The sequence below is a fragment of the Oryctolagus cuniculus genome, chromosome 4, assembly GCF_964237555.1.
Source record: "Oryctolagus cuniculus chromosome 4, mOryCun1.1, whole genome shotgun sequence".
Classification (NCBI taxonomy): Eukaryota; Metazoa; Chordata; class Mammalia; order Lagomorpha; family Leporidae; genus Oryctolagus; species Oryctolagus cuniculus.
The window spans coordinates 163,708,219-163,731,142 of NC_091435.1; the positions used below are offsets into that span (position 1 = coordinate 163,708,219).

At 41.7% G+C, this 22,924-nt stretch overlaps 1 protein-coding gene across 9 annotated transcripts in view; it reads right to left on the reverse strand.

The window, feature by feature from the left end:
- The window catches only part of NEK10 (NIMA related kinase 10), a 376,418-nt gene that overhangs the window by 348,470 nt on the left and 5,024 nt on the right, over positions 1–22,924 (reverse strand). For 8 of the 9 annotated variants that reach the window (XM_008266081.4, XM_008266080.4, XM_008266079.4 and 5 more), the window contains exons 2-3: positions 7,474–7,584; positions 7,119–7,179 (exon numbers count right to left, since the gene is read on the reverse strand). In XM_008266081.4, coding sequence (XP_008264303.2) covers positions 7,119–7,179; positions 7,474–7,547 — 135 coding nt within the window. In that variant the 5' untranslated portion in view covers positions 7,548–7,584. Of the gene's footprint in view, positions 1–7,118; positions 7,180–7,473; positions 7,585–22,924 lie in introns of those variants that run through there. The other variant, XM_008266082.4, reaches the window with a different exon arrangement.

The following is a 22,924-nucleotide window of genomic DNA, read 5'->3' on the forward strand; positions in this document are numbered from 1 at the left end:
CATGAGCTTGACATCAGGAACTAAGAAGCACCAACCTCTTCAGACAGAAGCAGTGCCAGTTCAGAGCCCAGGTCCAAACCCAGGCCTCTCCAGTTCCTCAGACCCTCTGTGAGCAAACCGTAACTCCTAATCATGTTTCTGGCACTCACCACGGTCTTTTACAATGTCTACCTTACACATCAACATTTTTCCCCTTAAATTTGACCACGCTCAGAGTAGCATCACATCCATGTAGGTGCCTTCTTAGTACTTCTCACAGCACCTGGCATAAGATATCCAAATGCAAAGCTATCAAATGAGTGCTCACTTTGTCCCCAGTCTCTTTGCTAAGCTAATTCATTTGGCAAAGCACCTCCAGAGAAGTTCACCCATTCAGCACATTTGTTGCAGATATATCATCACACATGTAGTGTGGGACACTGGATAGGTAGTAATCATGACCACTGTCTTCAAGGAGCTCGCAGTCCCATTGGTGGGATGTAAAGGTAGGAGTCGCAGCCAATTAACAAGCATAAGTAACACGCTGCAAAACCAGTGACAGGGATTTGTTTTGGTGGAAAAGAGAAGGGAGAGATAGGACAGGCCGTGGACAGGACGTCAAGAGCATTCTCAAGTATTTTAGGTAGACTGTCACACAGATTGGAAGGCGGAGAAGAAAGAACTATGTGTGCTCTCGAATCTGAAAGTTATCTGTGTAGCCTGATTAATGTAAGTGTAAAGGAAAGACAAGGTTGAAGCAAAACCTGCATCAGTGCAAAGCCTTCCTGCAATTTTGATCATATACTTCTGCCTGGAAGTCTCAACACTCCCTGTCCATCACAGTACCAAGTACAAAATTCACAAATGAGCTTTCAGACACTGAAGTCTATCTTCTAGCTTTATTTACCACCACTTCTGATAAAATTGTCCGTTCACCATTTCTTTTAAGTGCTTGTTTTTCTCTTCTTTCAGATATTTGATTATTTCACTCTTCATCGAGGCTACCTTTCCCATCAATGAACTGGAAATGGTTTCAATGGAAACTGAAACCAGCTCTATTTTTTTTAAAGATTTATTTTATTTATTTGAAAGGCAGAGTTACAGAGAGAGGTAGAGACAGAGAGAGAGGTCTTCCATCTGCCAGTTCACTCCCCAAATGGCCGCAACAGCCAGAACTGTGCCTATCCAAAGCCAGGAGCCAAGAGCTTCTTATGGGTCTCCCACGTGAGTGCAGGGGCCCAAGGACTTGGGCCATCTTCTACTGCTTTCCCAGGCCATAGCAGAGAGCTAGATCAGAAGAAGAGCAGCCGGGACTAGAAGCGGCGCCCATATGGGATGCCAACGCTTCAGGCCAGGGCTTTACCCCACTGCGCTACAACGCCGGCCCCAGAAACCACCCCTATTTTTAAGATATGTCTCCTTCCCTGTTTCCCTACTTGATAGTGGCCTCTTCCTCACTCTTGCATGTATCATTCATTCAGGATGATGTCTTGCCTTCTACCACAGTTATCTGTGTCTATTCCTGACCTTTCATATGATGTCTTTCTACAGCACCTATCAAAACCTTTTACGGGGGCCAGCACTGTTGTGCAACAGGTTAAGCTTCTGCTTTTAATGTCAGCACCACATATCAGAGTACTGCTTTGAGTCCCAGCTGCTCCACTTCTGAGCCAGCTACCTGCCAAGGTGTCTGGGAAAGCAGCACCGGGTGACTCATGTGGAAGACCTGAATGGAGCTCCTGCCTCCTGGCTTCAGCCTGGCCCAGAACTGGCTGTGGTGGCCATTGGGGCAGTAAACTAGCGCATGGAAGATTCTCTCTCTCTCTATTTCTCTCTCTCTCATCTCTCTCTCTCTCTCTCTTGCCTTGCCTTGCCTTACCTTTCAAATAAATAAATCTTTAAAACGTATTCAAGACCTCTTTTATTTCAAGGCAATTACCAGACCCATCATGAAATATTTTTTCTTCCAGCTTTTTATTATTATTTTAAAAGAATTTCTATTTCCTGTGACTCTAAATGTAGGAGGAGAGATATGAATGCCAGCTCTAGACAGATATCTTCAAGATTTGTGAAAACTTCTAACAAAATTTCCAACTAGCATGATAATTTCATTCTGTTTCAATAACGCTAAGGCAATTCTTTTCCTTGAATTACTTGGTTTTACTGAGCTGTAGTTACTATTTTAACTTGATATTGAAATACCATTTTTTAAAATTTGTGTGGTATGAGTAGTACAATACTTGGAGGGAAGTTTTTTAGCCTTATGTGCATTTGAACAATTCAAACTTGGGTTGTGATTATTCTAAGCCTATTTATGTTGAAGAAGGCATCTCCAGCTCCATGTGTCTCTGACCCTTGTCTGTCCCACTGTGGGACTGTTGTTCCACATTAGAACATCAGCCTCAGGGCTGGCATTGTGGCGTAGCGGGTAAAGCCACCACTGGCAACACTGGCATCCCATGTGGGCACCGATTCATGTCCCGATTGCTCCACTTCCAATCCAGCTCCCTACTAATGGCCTAGGAAAACAGCAGAAGATGGCCCAAGGCCCCGGCCACCTACATGGAAGATCGGGAAGAAGCTCCTGGCTCCTGTTTTCAGCCTGACATAGCCTTGGCTGCTGCGGCCATCTGGAGATTGAATAAACAGATGGAAGAGCTCTTTCTCCCTCTGACTTTCAAATGAATAAACAATATCTTAAAAAAAGAACAAAGAAAGAAAGAAAGAAAGGGAAGAACATCATCTACCTCTAATGTGGTAAAGCAAGAAATGAAGAGACGTGGCCAGTGTTATGGCACAGTAGGTTAAGCTGTGCTTTGAAACACTGGCATCCCATATCAGAGCAATGGTTTCAAGTCCTGGCTGCTCTGCTTCTGATCCAGCTCTCTGCTAGTGTGAATGGTAAAGCAGAAGATGGCCCAAGTCCTTGCGCTCCTGCTACCCATGTGGGAGACCCTAATGGAGTTCCTGGATCCTGGCTTCAGCCTGGCCCAGCTGCGGCCATCACAGCCATTTGGGGAGGGAACCAGCAGATGAAGATCTGTGTATGTGGGTGTGTAGGTGTGTCACTGGCTTTCAAATAAATAAAATAAATCTGAAGAAAAGAGAGAGAGGAAGAAAGGAAGACAGAGAGAGAGAGAAAGGGAGGGAGGGAAGAAGGGAGGGAGGAAAGGACAGCAAGGAAAGGAAAGGAAAGGAAAGGAAAGGAAAGGAAAGGAAAGGAAAGGAAAGGAAAGGAAAGGAAAGGAAAGGAAAGGAAAGGAAAGGAAAGAGGGAGGGAGGAAGGAAGGAAGGGAGAGAGAGAGAAAGAGAAATGTAGAGACACACAGGGCTTAAATTTAGGACAGAAGCCAAAGTGGAATGCTGGAACACAATGAAACAATGAGGACCAAGGCTGAGCTCAGTAGATTCAGAGAAAGCACACTCAGTTCTCTACAATTTTCTTCCTAAACCCATGAGGAAGATTTCCTCCATAACTGGTAACTGGCCATCTTGGCCCATTTACAAAAAAAAAAAAAAAAAAAAAAAAAGCAGGCCATGTCTTGTTAGAGCAGAAATTCAGGTGAGTGAAACTTAATCCCAGGGTTCCCTTTTCAAACTGAAAGCTGAAAAACAACCAAATATGTGGCCTGTTTGCATATTTTGTTGGGTCTTTCAGCCTGACCCTAACTCTACTTTGCTGTCAACCCTTGTTTTTTCCTTTTCTTTGGCCCTGGTTTTAATTTATGATAAATGGCTGTACTTTGTTATTTAGAAGCTTCCAACATTCTTTCTGGACCAAGTACGGTACAAATAAATTCTCAAGTTAGTTTCTCCAGCACCTTCCTTCTCTTGTAAATGTCTCCACATGATTTCACAGCAAGGAGAATATGGTGCTTAGACTGGCATTTATCATTTCAGAATTACAAACACATGAAAGTTTTATACACAGACACAGGCATGAATTTTGTCCATCTCAGAACCTTCACCTAATTGAGGACAGTTATTTTCCTTTTTGTTTAGAACCATCTACTTTCTGAATAATTCAACCATCACAAATACACACTTTTGTTTATGTGAAATATTTGACAAAAAGATTTGTAACGTGAACTTGTCAGGCAATGGACTGTAAATCCTAAAATTTGTTGTGAGGGGTAGGAAATGATCAAATTAACTTTAAGCTTGTCAGATATTAATGAGGAAGTGGTGTTGAAAGGGAACACACTAGATTTAGTTAGCATGAACTTGAAAATTGGAAAATTAGTGCCAAAACAACAGCATTTGTGTTTCTTCTTTCTTGGCCGGGGGTTACACTTCCTCTTATGGTGATCCAATTCTTAAGTCATAATTCAATGTAGCAAAACCTGACCAAGAACTTGCTGCGTAGAGGCAACAGTGAACCAGAGGCAAAAGTCAAAATTGCTGGCATTGGGAAATGTATGATCCTGTCAGCAAATAATATGTAGACAAGAGCTTCCAAAGCAAGGGAGAAGATAAGGCTGCGACAGGTGAAAGGAGCTGCTTTGGGAGACAGAGGTCACTTGTGGAATGGAGGAGATGTAGAGGTGGTGTTACTAGATCTGGGACTAGAAATGGGCAACTGGGGCCAGGGCTGTGGCATATGGCTGCCAGTTCAAGTCCCAGCTGCTCCACTTCCAATCCAGCTCTTTGTGATGGCCTGGTAAAGCAGTGGAAGATGGCCCAAGTCCTTGGGCCCCTGTACCCGCATGAGAGACCCGGAAGAGGATCCTGGCTCCTGGCTTCAGATCGGCACAGCTGCGGCCTTTGCAGCCAACTGGGGAGTGATCCAGCGGATAGAAGACCTCTCTCTCTGCCTCTCCTTCTCTCTCTGTGTAACTCTGACTTTCAAGTAAATAAATCTTTAAAAAAAAAAAAAAGTGGCCGGCGCCGCGGCTCACTAGGCTAATCCTCCGCCTAGCGGCGCCGGTACACCGGGTTCTAGTCCCGGTTGGGGCGCCGGATTCTGTCCCGGTTGCCCCTCTTCCAGGCCGGCTCTCTGCTGTGGCCAGGGAGTACAGTGGAGGATGGCCCAGGTGCTTGGGCCCTGCACCCCATGGGAGACCAGGAAAAGCACCTGGCTCCTGGCTCCTGCCATCGGATCAGCGCGGTGCGCTGGCCGCAGCGCGCCGGCCGCGGCGGCCATTGGAGGGTGAACCAATGGCAAAGGAAGACCTTTCTCTCTGTCTCTCTCTCTCACTGTCCACTCTGCCTGTCAAAAAATAAATAAATAAATAAATAAATAAATAAAATATTAAAAAAAAAGAAATAGGCAAACTTTTATAGGAAAGAAATCTAGAAGAAGTAAAAAAAATCTAGAATAGTAAAAGCAAAATGTAGAAGCCATTGATATTATGGTTACATTGTAGAATACACAATGAGAAAGAATGTGAAATACTACCAGAACTGTGTGCTGAGTCATCTTGCTTACATCTCCAAGAAAGAACTTGATATGGACTATCATCCGTGAAGGATTGAGAGCAGGAAGTCAGCAAGATTATTTTAGCAGTATAGAGATAGGCAGAAGGGGAAGTGTGACTGCTGAAATAGATAAGAAGGCAAGAGTTCTTGAAGACTTATGGCATTAAAAATATACAGGAAGAGATTCATAGGAGAAAAGATATTTTAAGACATGTTTACTTCACATCAGTGATCACCCAACTATTTTTTTAAATTGCAATTTAATTTGCCAAACTATTCAAAGATATCTCAGTGATTAGAAGCACACATTGCAACGCTTGGGTATCAGCATTCAGAACTATAGTCCATACTATAATTTAGCAGGCTATTTCATCCTGGCCACTTAATTTCTCTGTGCCTTAATTTCCTTGTCTGTAGAAGCAGAAGTTGTAATTAGTAGGCAGAGTAATGCAGGTAAAATATGAGGTATGAAGGTAGTGGTCCCCAAATATGAATTATCATTATTTAGCCTTTATATATTATCAAGTCATTAGAAAGTCATTCTCCAACATAAATAAATGGATAAAAATGCTATCATTCCCTGGTATGTTTGGTTTACATAAAACCAAATCAAATGGGTTTATAAACCCATCAGAGTTAGTTTTACCAACCACATGAGCTTTGAAACAAGTATAATGGAATATATTTTGGAGGCAGACCACCTGGGTTCAAGTCTCATCCCTGTCCTTTACTAACAGTGCTAAATAAGTGTTTGCTGTTACCACTATTATTAACATATCTCTGTTTCCCAAATCTCCTTGGATAGCCTCTAATCTTGGAATGGTAGCTTTGGGATCCACAAGGAGGGAAGGCCTATACTTCCGGGAATGGAGAGTCCGTACCTGTACTTTCGGGGAAGAAAAGTCCTTGTCAGGGTCCCCGCGGGTGCCTAAAGGTCAACCAATGAGGATCAGACCCACCTCAACCTTTAACCCCCATGCCCTAAATCTATAAAAGGAGCCCTCCCAATCTCCGCCTTCTGGGGCCCCTGCTCTGTTGGGACCAGGGAACCTCGCCTGGGAGTGGAATCCCAATAAAAGCCTGTGAATTAATTGATTCGTCTCCCTGGGAAGATTTGTTACGCGCCGGACACTTTGCAAGAACTTTCCAAATTCTTACAAAAGCAAGACCAAGAAGAAAAATTTGTAGATAAAATCAGACAGAAGTACCATTATTTCCATGTCTGAAGAAAATATTAAAATGCTGTTATAAAAATAGCCAGAGCTCAACCCTCTGGCTCCTTTTTGCTGAGGTACAATGTGCAGCACACCCCAACGCCTAAGTATAATAGCAAAGGGCAGCATTAGGAGGAGGCGGGGGAGAAAAATACGGTAAACAATGCTTTAGAAGAACTAACCTTCCTAAAGCTTTGAAGAGTCAAATCTTGGACAATCCATAAAAGAGGGCACTGTTTATCGACTGAAGGGTGAAAGCTTTGCTATTTGAGGATACGAGATGGAAAGCATAGGATAAAGCCGGGTGCCCAAGAGAACAAAAAGGCTGTGGAGGCCAAGTCTTGGCAGAGCCTGACATAGGATGTGAGATTTAGCCAGATGAAAACAGAAAAGATGTGAAAGAGTGGTGAAACTAGACATATCACATTCTAAGGATATTAAATGGATCTGTTCAGGAACACATGATTTTGATTTTATGAACATACGCGTGTTCTTTGAAAACACTACCTGTTGTTTGCTCGACTGAACGTTCAAAAGGCACACAAGTCTTTTAAGATCTGAATAGTCCCTAGGAGAAAGAACAACACAACGTCAACCAACAATTCAGGTGAACAAGCTCCCCAGGTGAACAAGCTCATGTTACCCTCTATGGCATGGCCATGTGGAGGCCTGCATTTAGACTGAAATGCGTACGTACTAGCAATCTCCTTTAGAACTCTAGAAATGATCCAGTGTTTCAGCAAACACTGTAACCCAGAGTAGCAGTTGTCATGGGTCTATTTCATTTCCCAGAAAAGCCATTAAGTCCCTTCAGTGGCCACTGCCTCAGTTAATAATTACCAAAGACTCAGCATGGGGTTACCTGGTGGTGGTCCCTTGCTGTTGTTTATCAGCTGATTTGTCTGTGGTCTTCACCTTTCTGTCTTGATCAGGCATTGTAGAACATCAGCACCCCAGAATTAACATCGCATTCCTTTCAAAGTAAAATGCAGGAGAAACCTTTATTTGGATCGTGGGTGTCAAAATGTTCTCAATTAACACAGACAAAATTCACTTTATACATCTATTCTAACATGCAACTGTTAACATTTGTTTCTAGTATAATAATAAATTGTTATTATAAAGACCATTTACTGTTTATCATTCAAAGGACTTTGAATATATTTAGGGCACAGTCCAGGAGCCTGTATTTTCTGGGTCATCCTTAATTCAACTGTTTCAACCCATTGCCCCAACAAGTATTGCTCTATATGTCAAAAGGTGTTACAGTTTGAATTTCCAAAATATATATACCTTACAAATACACCTGAAGCTCAACTGATGTTTTATGCCATCTCACTTATAATTTCTCAACAAGTGTTAACCATAGGCTGCCAGTTCAGAGAACTCCTTCTCCATGGATCACATGCCTGGAGTCCCAACAAAAGCCCCGACTTGCAAATAAGTACTCTATGCTGAGGATGACACACAAAATGTCACTGTACTTCCAGAATTCCTACAGTGTGCAAGCTGCTACCTGAACCCCCACAGGGGTCAACTCCAGTCATAAGCTTTTCTGGAAAACTCAGGCCAGTCTCGCACAGCCCCTGAGCTTACCCACCAAGCGACAGTGAGGCTGGCCAGTCTGGGAATACAGTTGTTTCTATATTCTGAATTAAACTCTGCAGCATCCTCACAGTCCTCATAGTCCTCACGGTCACCTTCCTAGGTTTAATTTTCATGCTATTTCCTACCCTCACTCCAAAAATAAGACAGAGAGCAACTTATTTGCTCCTCTTCCTTAATTTCAAATTCAAATGTTATTATCTCTAGAATGGAAACAAAAAAGAAATTTGAAGATACCCATACTTTAAAATAAATGCAAAATTAAACAAGCTACTGGTTTAATTTGATTGGATATAAATATTCCAACTATGTTTCAGTTCCATAGTTTGACTGCAGTGTGTTGTTCAGGCATGAAAAAGCAGGCATTATTGTCTTATAATTGCATGCCTCAATGTATTATGAAATCTATGGTCAAAATCCAGGTGTTTCAGAGGTACTTAGAGGCAAAAGGAATGTGCCACTGGGTGTTTCACTACAACAAAATCTTGTGAAATTTAACTTTGTAAAATGCACAATTGGGCCGGCGCCACGGCTCAATGGGCTAATCCTCCACCTAGCAGCGCAGGCACACCGGGTTCTAGTCCCAGTCGGGGCGCCGGATTCTGTCTCGGTTGCTCCTCTTCCAGGCCAGCTCTCTGCTGTGGCCCGGGAGTGCAGTGGAGGATGGCCCAAGTGCTTGGGCCCTGCACCCCATGGGAGACCAGGAGAAGCACCTGGTTCCTGCCTTCGGATCAGCGCTATGTGCCGGCCGCAGCGCGCCAGCCACGGCGGCCATTGGAGGGTGAACCAACGGTAAAGGAAGACCTTTCTCTCTGTCTCTCTCTCTCTGTCCACTCAGCCTGTCAAAAATAAAAAAATTTTTAAAAATGCACGATTGATCTAAAGATTTAAGAATGTGATAGAGAGCTGATGGGGAATTAAGAGTTGGGAACTAAGTATCACCGCAAGCGCACAGTAGGAAAAGGCACAACATTAATGCACTAGCATTGTTCCTAGGATTTATACCACAGACCACCTCATCCAGCAAACATTTCACTGAACACTTACTAATCTAATCTCAGATGGAAAACTGCTAAAGGTAAAAGAGGCAATCACAACTATGTAATTTATCACAAAGAAAAACCCACTTACGAATTTTAAAATGCTTTGTGAGGTGCTCAGGTAGAGGTTCAATTTAGCATCTGCTCTATTCTAACAGAATAGAAAAAGAAGAAACAGAAAAAGAAAAGGATGGAAGGAGACAGGAGAAAGGTGGAAGATAGGGAGAATGGAGGCTCTGCAAATTAGTGTTTAAAAGCAGAAGATTTTCCAAGTGCTTTAAATATAGATATAAAAATGGTCCCTAAAGTTCTAAAATAAACGGAAATCTAGTCAAGATAAATAAAATCTAATTTTACTTTTCCCTCAAGGATGGAAGGGAAATTTCATGTAGACATGCTGGCCTGTCGTTGACTTCAAATTCCTGCTCACCCAGAGCTCTAAACAGATTCAGGAGTAGGAAATGCAAACCCCAGGAATAAGCACATGCGAATGTGTGGAGAAGCTCGCAGGCTTCCGGTTAGAAGGGGATCACATTCACCACTATCAACCCCTGTTAAACATCCTGTCTTATTTCCTTGCTTAATCTCCATAATTTTATTGACCTGGTGTGTGAACAGGAAATAATCATCTAATCGTTTTCTCAGTTTCAGATTAGCATGTATCCTGTGAGCTGGAAGAGTGAATACAGATAACTCTCTGGAAATGTTTCACTTAATTAAACAGCAAACAAATTCACCAGAATCAATAGGAACAGACAATTGCCTTTAGGATAAAAAACAAAACCCTTTCCACCTGACACTTGCTAAAATGAAAACTATTCTCCTAAAACTTTAAGAGGCCAGGAATGCTTTAAAATATTTAAAGTCATTTTAAATTAACAAAAAAGTTTACACTACACTAATATTTAAGATCCAAAATGAGTGGGGAGGTGGTATGTGGGGTGGAATGGAGGGTGATGAAGGGGAGGGAAGTCAAGTTGCCCAAAGCAGACAGTGTATTCAGGAAATATTCCCAATAAGGCTCAGATAAGGCCAACACTATCTAAGGGCAAAACTCTCCAGAGGGTGGCTTTTGTCTGATTCTGCAGAGGCAGCTCCAAAGTGCAGATTATGCCCCAGAGCTGTCTAAACCTGAGAGAAGAAAGCCAGACCCTCACAAGCAGGCAGCCTTCACTCCTTGGCTAAGAGTCCCTGGGGGAGGTCATGATACCCAGGCACTCCTGCCCTGGGGTAGAGACGCCAGTGGCTTGGGGTAGGTCCTCTAGAAAAAGTCACAGGAACTGATTTTTAGAAGCAGAACATGGATGCTAATACCCAGGATACAAAAACAGTCGTGGGGAATCAGCAAGGGTCTGGGCTAAATGCCCACATTATCCACCATGATCACCAACCTACGTGGGGGAGCTCTGCCAGAGGAAGGCACTACAACGTTTGCTGTGGCTACAACACTGGGCAGAGCTACTGCAGTCATTGTTCTCAGCTGTAGAGCCCAATCCCCTCCTCCTTTGCTTGCCCTCTCCAGATGCTAGCATCACCTGTGGCCTCACAGCCAGCTCAGTCCTTGACTGTCTTCTCCTTGCTACCTTTCTCTCTTGCAGCCCATGGATTTCCCTACCAGTTCTGTAATTCTAATTTTCAACGTCTAGCCCTAAACTCACTTTGGCTTCCTGAAGTCATGGTCTCCATCTGCGTGTCTAGTGGTCATCCCAAATTTAACAAACCCCACACAGAATGCTGGACCTCCACCTCCAGTACCAAATGCCTGAATATCTCCATCTCAGTAACTGTCCCCACCCTGTTACTGCCAACAAAAATTCAGGAGCCATTCTTGACCCCTCCCTTTGCTCTACCTCCCACCCTCAAGCCATCAACACAACTAGTCAGCCTGCCTGTCTGTGCACTCCCATTGCTCTATGACAAATCTCCATCTTCTCTTACCTAGATCACAGCTACAGCCCTCTTGTTGCTCTCTACTTCCCACCTTTGTGCCTCTGTATACACAGGAACCCAGGGATCATTTTTAAAATGTGAATTAGATCATGCCACCCTGTAGCATGCAACCTCCCTGGGGCCTCCTATTGCACCTCACTTCTTACCATGACCTTCACCTCTCTGAGCTCTTCTGCTGCCCTCCCCCCCTACTCCACCTTCAGCCAGGATGGCTTTCTAAAGAGAAATAGGAACTCCTAAACATGCCCACAGCTCTGGTTTGAATATTTGTTCCCTCCAAAATTCATGTTGACATTTCTTTGTCATTATAACAGTGTTAACAGGTGGGACTTTTGAGGGTGATGGGGCTGTGGTCTCTGGCCTTGTGAGTGGGCTTCATGCCTTTAAACAGGGCTTCACTGTGGGGAGGTTCTCCCTCTCTCTTCGCCTGTCCACTCTTCTGCCACGTGAGTTGTAGTGTCCCTCCTCTCTAGAGGATGAAGTGCTCAAGGCGCCATCTTGGAAGCATAGACTGGGCCCTCGCCAGACTCCAATCCTGCCTACACCTTGATCTTGGACTTTACAGGCTCCTCAGCTGTTAGAAAACAGATTTCTGCTCTTTAGGAAATTTCCCAGGCTGTGATATTTTGTTATAGAAGCTTAAATGGGATCCGACTTTATGCCTGTGAACATGCCAGCCTTGTTCCTGCCTTAAGGCCTTGACAGCTTGCTGCTTGCTCTTCCCTTCTCATATGCTCAGACTGACTCTTTCATATCTCTGAGGTCTCAGCTCAGACTTTCCCCAATATATGAGAGCTAGTCTGATGAGCCTCTGAGATATATTCAGCTCCATACACTCATACTTACCACAACATCCTGCATTATCTCCTCCTGGAGCTTATCAGCAACAGAAATCCTCCTGTGAATTTATGGGTTTCCTTGAACCAGACCATAATCCCCTTTTGGTTGTGTTTGTGTTTCATTCACACTTATTTCCTCCACCCACAGAACATCATATAGAACAGGACATAGCATGGTATAAGCACTAAAAAAACATTTGTGTCACAATCTGAAAGGAATGACTCAAAGTTTGTGAGCTACTTGACTTTTAAAAAAAAAAAATATTTATCTATTTGAAAGTCAGAGTTACAGAGAGAGAGGGAGAGACAGAGAGAGAAATATTCCACATTTTGGTTGGCCACATCTGCTGCTTTTCCCAGGCTATTAGCAGAGAAGAGGATTGGAAATGGAGCAGCCAGACATAAACTAGTACCCAATACAGGCTGCCAGCATCACCGGTGGCAGCTTTACCTGCTGCTCCACAACACCAGCCTCCAGGATATTTGCGTTTTAACAACCACAAATTTGGGGGCTTAGAGCTTCCTCTGACCTCCCAAGCCTCTGCTCCTCTTCAGTGCTCCCAGAATAATCTGTATTCATCACACTTTAAATGTGCATTCAGTATTGCGATTGCTTGATTACCCCCAGAAGGCCAAAGATTGAGCTTTTCTCTTATTCACCAAACATGTGGAGGCAAATAATAAATACTTATTGAATCAAAGACCTAATGAACAAATAAATAAGAGGATTACTTTTAAAGAAATCCAAGTCATTGCTTTTTCAGTTTAAGAAATCTCTCATAAAGCTTTCATCAATCAAATCTATTGATGAAAATGCATGATGTTATAATTCTGAAATGCTGGTGCCAGTGCTGTGGCACAGGTTAAGATGCCACTTGTGGGGGCTGGCGCTGTAGCGTAGCAGGTAAAGCTGCCGCCTGCAGTGCTGGCATCCCATATGGGCATCGGTTCTATTCCCAGCTGCTCCACTTCTGATCCAGCTCTCTGCTATAGCCTGAGAAAGCAGCAGAAGATGGCCAAGTCCTTGGGCTCCTGCACCCACGTGGGAGACCCGGAAGAAGCTCCTGGCTCCTGGCTTCTGACCGGCACAGCTCTGGCCATTGCAGCCAACTGGGGAGTGAACCAGGGCATGAAAGACCTCCCCCCTCCCCCCCGCTTCTCTTTCTCTGTGTAACTCTTTCAAAAAATAAATCTTTGGGGAAAAAAAAGATGCCACTTGTGATGCTCAGCATAACATATTTTGATACCCAGCTATTCCACTTTCCTTCCAACTCCTTGTTAATGCACCTGGGAAAGCCGCAGATGATAGCCCAAATTTTGGGGCCCCTGCCACCTAAGTGGGAGACCCAGATGGAGTTCTGGGCTCCTGGCTTTGGCCTGGCCAGGCCAGCCACCCATTTCAGCCATTTGGACCAGAGAATGGAAGATCTCTCTCTTTCTCTCTGTCCCTCCCTCTCTATGCTACTCTGCCTTTCAAATAAATGAGTAAATCTTTTTTTAAAATCCTGCTTTCAGAGATTATCTCACTTATTCAGTCATTAGAGGAAAATTAAGAGTTCTATAAAAGATACTACTCATCTGCAGTACTTCTGAAACTATCTGTGGTGGAGAACTTGGTTTTAGTTTTCTTATCTATGATGAACTGATACTATTGGTCCAAATCCTGTTCCATGAGACAAGTCCTCTGACCTTGTGCTTGTATGTCATGGCAGAGTGGAATTGCAAATATTTCTAAATCCTTACTCTCAATTTCTATACTTATCTCTTTATAGACAAGGATCATACCAGGCTGAAGACCACCTGAATAGCACTGATCTAGATGGTTGAAGTCTATCATTTCAAACAATAAACCTATTTTCGCAGTAACTCCCAATGATTCTCCCATGGGGAACCCTGGCCCACAGAACAGTCTGAGGGGACCAATCCAGTACTTGTCGATTCCATGACAACCAGGAGAGGGCGAGCATGAGCCTGAGAGGGGAGTACTCTAGCCAGGGAGTCAAGGCTGAAGGAAGCAATCTTCCTTCTCCAGGGTTTGGTGCACGGTCTCATTTGAGAAAAAGGCTCCAATGCTAAAAATAGAGACAGAAAACCACTAACACTCATTTTGCAGATGAGACCATAGAGAGTACAACACCTGGTACACAAACACGTGTGATGGCATGGATTTTCCTTCTGTTTTAACGGGAAAGCTGAAATTTAGTTTTTGGGTGTGTGTGTATGTGTATACATATATAGATACATATATATAGATAGATAGATAAATATATATATATAAAGGTATGGACTCAGTAGTGAGAGATCATACATAAAAACCAAATGTATGTTACTTTATGAATGGTAACTTTCAGATCTTTGCTTTGTACACCACAGTCATGAGACTGGATGCTGTCTCAGATGGGAGAGAAAATATCTTCCCACTTCCCAAACCTTAGGAGATAACCAATGGATTTGGTGTTAACAGCCTTAGCCAAGCACAGCCACAATCCCAGTTCTGACTCATTGTTGATTTCTTTAAATCTATTTTTTATTTTTAAAAAAAGTCTCAAGGGCCGGCACTGCGGCTCACTTAGGCTAATCCTCTGCCTTGCGGCGCCGGTACACCGGGTTCTAGTCCCGGTCGGGGCGCCGGATTCTGTCCCGGCTGCCCCTCTTCCAGGCCGGCTCTCTGCTGTGGCCAGGGAGTACAGAGGAGGATGGCCCAAGTCCTTGGGCCCTGCACCCCATGGGAGACCAGGATAAGTACCTGGCTCCTGCCTTCGGATCAGTGCGGGGCGCCGGCCGTGGCGGCCATTGGAGGGTGAACCAACGGCAAAGGAAGACCTTTCTCTCTCTCTCTCTCTCTCACTGTCCACTCTGCCTGTCAAAAAAAAAAAGTCTCAAAAGTAATTCTTATCTTCCATTGTCATTTGACATTTGGGTCAATGTTAAAGAAGTCTCCAGAGACACATACCTTTTTGGTTCATGATCTTTTGGTAACTGCAGGGCAAACACATATGACAGAGACAGAAATCCACACTACGGGAAAACTACCTAACCAACCGTAATCAATCTAATTTGTGCAATATAAACGCACTAACAAAACACATAGCAAGTATTTGTGCTATAGATTTCAAATCTTCTTTATTCCGTGATTACTTTAGATGCTCAAAAGATCCTTAAATGGCTTCATCTTTACTAAATAAGAGACAGAAAGTCATTTGAGTCATTATATGACATAACTTCAAATCCCAGAAATAACTTTTTTCCTATTAATTTAATACATTTACTACAGCTTAAAAACCAGCACAGATAGGGTTGGGTGTTGTGGTATAACAGGATAAAATCCTGCTTGGGACATTACCTCCCAAATCAGAGTGCCTAGGTTTCATCACTACTCTGTTTCCTCTCTATCTTCTAGCTAATGTCCATTCTGGGAGGCAGCAAATGATGACTCCAGTTGATGGGCTCCTGCCACTCACATGGGAGTCCAGGATGGGGTTCCTGGTTCCTGGCTTCAGCATGGCCCAGCCCCAGAGGTTGTGGACATTTGGGATTTGGGAAGTGAACCAGATGGAAGATCTCTCGCCTCACTCACCACCCTTCTTTCTCTCTCTCTCTTTCTCTCTCTCTCTCTCTCCTCTCCCCCATCCACCTCTGTCTCTCTGCCTTTAAAATAAATAAATAGGGGCCAGTGTTGTGGTGCAGTGGGTTAAACCACCACATGTCATGCCTGCATCCCATAAAGACATCGGTTCATGTCCTGTCTGCTCCATTTCTAACCTAGCTCCCGCCTAATTTCATCTGAGAAAGCAGAAGCAGATGGCTCAAGTACTTGGACCCCTGCACCCATGTTGGATACCTGGATGAAGCTCCATGCTCTTGGCTTTGGCTTGCCCAGCCCTGGCCATTGTGGCCACTTGGGGAGTGAAGCCTCAGGTAGAAGGTTGATTTCTTTCTCTCTCTCTCATCTCTATATCTCCCCTCTTTCAAATAAATCTTTAAAAATAAATAAATAAATCTTAAAAATAAATAGCAGTTATAAAGTAATAAGAAAAGAGTTTAGCATGGCTAAAGCTAATCACCACTTTAGCTCTATCTGGTTTATTATTTTGGAAAAAACACTAAAATAAACTGCTATGAATTCTACCACAAAAGGAAGCCAGGACTGCATATTGACAGGAAGGAGTCTATTCCTTTTGATGGATTGCGGTTAATCCTCCATAATAGATGACAAGGTGCAGTTCTGTCCATGCTCAAGCCAACAGGTTAAAAGAGCTCCCAACATAAAGAAATGAAAAATATTGGAGGTGATAGATGTGCTAATCACCTAATCTCATATTATGCATTGTATGCATTTACTGAAATTAAACAAGTAAAGAAAACCCACAGCCTGTTCTTACTCTGACCTGAATGAGCAAGATTACTTTTATTTTTCTTATTTAACTTATGTCCTTCCTTAAACCATGCTGGTTACCTTTTCTTTTTTACAGATTTACTGGAAGTAAAAATAAAATGTCAGCTATAACTTAATTCCTTATAAGGGATATCTGAATGCTTTTAAACTAAATTACTTCCAATTTTAACAGAAATATTGCATTAGCCAAAGATAAAATACTCTGAATTGCTGACACTTATACGAAAATCAGGAAAGAAAAGTTAGAGACTATGTTCTATCAATTAAGAAAAAATATTCACAGACTTTTCCTCCTGTTATCCTGCTCAGCTTGTTAAATGGGTGAGTTTTACAGTTCATGCAGAATAGTTTCGAGGTTCAAACAGCTTCTCTATTTACTTATGTCTCCAACTGCACGTCTACTTAGACTTGACACAAGAAAAGTCTTGGAGTGACTTGACTATTGCATTAAGGAGAGAGGAAGTCAAATGTGTGGGCTTAAGTTTCCATTTGAATCCTAGAATCTTATTTCTGTTTAATTCAGATTTCTCAAAAAGAAATGATTCATACTTACAGTCAATTGTTTCAGAAATCCAATATTTTTGGAAGTTTGACATAACTCTGAATGTTAAAATATGGAAAAGAAATGTATTTTGAAGATGAATACATTCAAAGACATCAGAGAAATACTAAAATACTCAAAGCATGGTCTGAGTTGGCATTTTATTTCTGTCCATATTTATATTTATGTCTGTGATATAACTATATACAGAAGATACACTGTTGATGGTTGAGAGATTGTGAGCAGTTTTGAATCAAGTCAAAAAAAAATTTCTAAATGCAATGTTTCAGGATAGTAAACTTTCTATCTACCAAAGATTAAATTTAGGCAAGCACGGATTGTATTTTAAAATTACTAAAAATAAATAACAATTTTAGGTATATTAATATAAGTGATATTACCAAAATTCTTGCCTTTTTTCTAGTATATTCCATCTACCCATTGTTCAAATCTTTATATGGAGTTTCTGATTAGGTCAATATTTTTCTTTTCCTATGAAAAGAATGACTATACATTTGATTGACACTTGTTAACTCATGACTAATAAAAATTAATAATTTCCCCACAATTTACTGACTTTGGGCTATCCAATATCTACTCTCTCCTATCCTATCCTATCTTGTTTCTCTTAGCCTTGACTCATCGCGTCATTGGCAGGTATAAAACAAAAATAAAAGCAAATGTACAAAACAAACAAAAACACCACACAAGTCTGACTCCTGGCAGGCACCCTTATTTCTGTTCATTTATATAAAAAGAGATATCTGGGTGCAGTAGTCAGCTTTCCCTGTTACAAGTACCTGAGAGATACTACTTATGAAGAAAAGGTGTTTCTTTTTTTTCTCATGGTTCTGCGGTTCACAGTCCATGATTGAGCAGAGCTCACAGATTGAGTAAATGGGTGAGATTGGAAGACAGCAATGGTAGAATTTATACAGAGGAAAAACATGGCAAGCCAACGAGCAGAGAGAGCAGTTAGGCCTAACTTGGCATTTGCAACTAACCATCTCCCATGACCTACCTTCCAAAGGCATGTCTCCAATAACCTAAGGGCTTCCCACAAGGCCCACTTTCCAGACACCACAACTGCGTTAAGTTTCTACTCTTTCAGCATCATCAACCTGACTTTGGGATTTAACTGTTTGCATAAATTGAAAAGTCATATCCTATTCAAACCATAGCACTAGAGTAAGGCCGAGGGGGCTACAACTCATTACTTCATCAGACAGTTGCAATCAAATGTTGGACTTAGATTTGGACATTGATAGAACCTTTAAAATCTCCCTATACATTTAATTTATCTTCAAAGCAAGAAAATAAGTCATAACTTTATACCTGTGTCAGTAATAACCACTAATTTGCTATAAATTAAATATTGTGCTAATTGGAGTGTGAAATATGACTATCTCCGAAAACAACTTGCAGGTAAGGAGTCAAAAAATGGGCACAGCCCAGCCTGCTTATTAATGGTGGTATGAGTCATAAAATTATTTACTCAATTTAAATTTTAGTTTCTTCAAATAAAAACTACGATTATTGGGCCAGATAACTTTTGTTTTGCTAGCACTCACACCTTTTCATGACTCTATACTGCCAATGTTATGTGAGGCCTAAATTGCTGAAGATATTTAAGGGAAAGGAGAAAAATATGTAAGATTTTGGTGTTAATTCCTATCATCTTCATCTGATTCTAGCCTTTATATAAATGTGCAGTTATTTAATGAAAGTCTTATGTATTATGGAAGTTTTACATGAAAATGATTTATATAATTGTATAACCAAGGTGCTATAACAAAGGGTTATTAGGTCAATTTCAGAATATTAAAGTTTATAGGAATTAGTGTCCACATGAAGAAATTAGAAAGAGATCAAATAAAGGTCTAACAAAGCATCAAAAGAATAAGCCAAACCCAAACTAATAGATGGTAACTAATAGAGCACCTAAAAGGTAATCTGTACAAGTGAAATTGAGATTTTGAGATGAGATGACTTTGAACAGCCCTTGTCTCAACTGCTGAGGAACAGTTTTTTTATTCATACTATTTGTTGAACTCTTTACTAGTATAGAGTTAATTTTATGTGCATTAAGTTAACTGAAAATAAATCTTAGTGAGAAATAAGAATGAGGGGCCAGCGCCATGGCTCACTTGGTTAATCCTCCGCCTGCAGTGCCGGCATCCCATATGGGCGCCAGGTTCTAGTCCCGGTTGCTCCTTTTCAGTCCAGCTCTCTGCTGTGGCCCAGGAGGGCAGTGGAGGATGGCCCAAGTCCTTGGGTCTCTGCACCTGCAAGGGAGACCAGGAGGAAGCACCTGGCTCCTGGCTTCAGATTGGCGCAGCGCCAGCCATGGGGGCCATTTGGGGAGTGAACCAACAGAAGGAAGACCTTTCTCTCTGTCTCTCTCTCTCACTGTCTAAAACTCTACCTGTCAAATTAAAAAAAAAAAAAATAAGAATGGGAATAGAAGAGGGAGGAAGAAGAAGGGTGGGAGTGTTGGTGGGAGGGCAGGTATGTTGGCAAGAATCACTATGTTCCTAAAGTTGTATTTATGAAATGAATGAAGTTTGTACAGGTTAAATAAAAGGTTTCTGGGGGGAAAAAAAAGAAGTAGTAGAACTCAGTTCACTTTCAGGTTCTAAATCCTCTGGAAAACTCTAGAGTAGATGAGAAAGAAGGAACTTGCTGATGCTGTCCCTTAGCCAAGGGCAAAAGGTGATATAATAACAATTGGAGTTTGCATAACTTCACCTCCTGGACCCTGGGGTGCTTACAAACATCCATTCATTCATCTTGGATCACTCATGTGAAATATGTAGGTGGTGTACTTTAACATCATCAAATGGTGAGAAACAAAGACACAGTTGGTACAGAGCCTCCAAAGGCAGCAGTGTGTCACCAGCTAAGGGCAAATATTATCACAGCCTTGTTCCTGAATCAGTTGACGTGACACCTCCCGTGTGCAAATTGCTTATACTGTAAGTAATACTATATTTTACATTTAAACAAGTACTTGTTATCAAAAAATCAAAAGTTTATCTAACAGTATTCTGGCCCTCTCCCACTCATTCTTCCAAGTAGTTAACTATCTGTCATGATGACAGACACTTCCTTATTATTGGCTTTTATTTTCCTTTGGATAACACTAAACCAAACTGACCTAAAACCGCAGCTTCAAAATTCAGTAGAGTCTGTAACAACACATTGCACTATAACCTCATTTTCATGATTCATTCCCCTTTGAACTCCTACATTTTGTTACAAAGGTGAGTACCTCTACATGTGAATGTCGATTCCACTGGTCATCTCCACTAGCGTCACATAATGCATTTTTGATAGGGTGTGCTTGTGCCTAGTATGGCTACTAATCCAGGTCAGCTCTAGCCACAGTTTATAATGTGTCTATGTTAAATAGGGATAGAGCTCCACATATATTAAGTAGGGATAGAGAAAAGGGGCAAAAGGGCCAGATGATGTGAAAGAAGAATTTATATTAACCAGTCAAGGAAAATAACTAAAGTAGCACATTAAATTTCTTCTCATTGACCCCAAGCATAATAAGATTACATTTTATTCCCCATTTCTTGTGAGAAAGGTATCAATGACCTTCATTCATTCCTCCACGAAACATCTCGAGTTTCTAGTATATGACAGGTACTAAGGACATAGGATTAGTTAACACATGGTCAAAAATGTCTTCCCAAAAATAGTTTACCATCCTAAGTCACAAAGTTGGTTCAACTCAAATCCCTAAAGTATTTATTTCTACAGGTAAAGAATGCTGAATAAACAAATTTGTGTTCATAATTTGTTGTGATACTGAAAAAAGCATAAATATTATCTGAACCATAAAATAAATTCAGCTAATAACATTTCATTTTAAACACATTTTATTGTTTGCTATGCCCTTACTATGCACAAGACACTACTGAGCACTACAAAAACATCTATCCACAACTCAGTGTGTATGAAAAATCATAAATATGTATATTAAACTATACAAAACTGCTGCTTTTTTCCTAAAAAAGAAAACTTTGTTATGGTTCAGTCTAATACAATGGGTCAAATAAAACCACTAGAAATGACAAAGAAAAACACGGAAAAAATTAATTTCCAAATGAAATTATAAATTAGCCATTGACAAGCTTCAGAGGCTTTGTTAACTGGGGACTTGCAGGAGGTAGAGAAGGATAGGGTGGGAGTAGGGGCTAAATAACCTTCCAGAAGAGCAAACGGTGGGATGGAGAAAGACGCTGAAAGCAGTTTGCGAAGATGGTGCATAAATGAGTGGAGTTGCAGCTGAAGGGTCTGCAGGCAGATGAGTGTTGGATCCGTGAATGGTGCCGCCTTCAAGGCTGAAGTCAGCATGTGGAGCTCCTAACAGCTAAGGAGTTTAGAAGCAATGGCCTCCTCTGAACTTTAAATAATCTATATGTGGATCATCCAGTTTATTTTCACATTTTATTAATTTGTGGCTAACAGTTTTAGATAGCGAAGAATTTACCTGAGGTAATGTTAGAGCATTTACGGAATTCAAATGACAGGAAGAGCAGAGATGATTATATAAGGCAAGGAAAATAACAATATAGCCTCAAGGACAATATCCTCAAATACAACAGATCCTTTTGGCATGGGCCTCAGAAAAATGACATGTTCCTCTTCCTTACTGCCATACCAGACATTTGGACACCAAGTCCTGAATATTTCTCTACTAAATAAGGTTCTTGTCTGTTCACTTTTCTCCATCCTCACTTCCAACACCCTGGTCCAAGATCACATCACTGCTCACCAAAACTATCACAACCGCTTCCTAATGGTCACCCCACTTCCAATGTCTCCCTTCCTCCCACCAACAACTATGAAAGGGAAGGAAAGAAGGAAAAAAGGGAGAAAGGGAGGGAGAGAGGGAGGCAGGCAGGCAGGCAGAGAAAATCTCCCTATTTATGGTACAAATGTGACCAATTAAGCCTTTATGAGCTTCCTACTTTGGGATAAAAAAATTCTTTTCCAAGGCCTATGAGGTGTGGAATATGACTGATCTCCCTGCCCTCTAACCAGCTCTCATGCCCACTTTCCCTGAATCCCTGTCTCAGAGCTGCTTTTCCTAGGTGCTCCAGGGCTTTTACTCCTGGTACAGAAAGGCCTGAAAGGATTGTCCCTTGTCCCTGTCTCAACTCAAGGATCCATTCTTGGAGTTGAGTTCTTTGATGGGCTCACAGCCCTGACAAGCATTGCATTGCAGGTCATGATAGAGAGGCAGATTCAGGCAATAATTCAACAAATGTAAATGTCCATCTCCTTACTGTGAATTCCTCGGGCATAAGGAAGATAGACATTTTGCTCATCCCCAGCATCCACCACATACTTTTCTAGTTTACATTACATGTATTCAATAAACGATTGCTTAATGAATTTAATGAACACATCAGAAAACAAAATATGATTGTAAAACTACAAGTATAACTGAAATATCATTATTTAGATATGGAGAGTAAAGACAATGAATACATATATATAATATATATTTTTTTTCTGCAAATGACAAAATTGTTCCAGGTGATCAGTATCCAGTGATTATAGAATGTTGGCCTGACAAAAATCTCTATCAACACAAGGGAGTCACAAAGAAAATGGTATAATACGTTTGTGCTCCATCTGGACTGCCTCAAGTATACATGAACAGGACAATGAGATTTCTTACAGTATTCACATTATGTCGAGTGTAGCATGGACATGGAAATTATATAAATGGCATAGTCTCCACTGAGGTGAGTTTACAAGTTTGGGGAAGTGAATTCTTCTGGTTACACTACTGGGATACAATCAGAAGGAGCACCCAAGGTTTGTCCACGGAGTGATCTTAGGAATGTCCCTGGATCTCTCTGATTAGGATGTCTGCATCCTATATCATAGTGTCTGGGTTCAACCTCCAGCTCTGGCTTCTG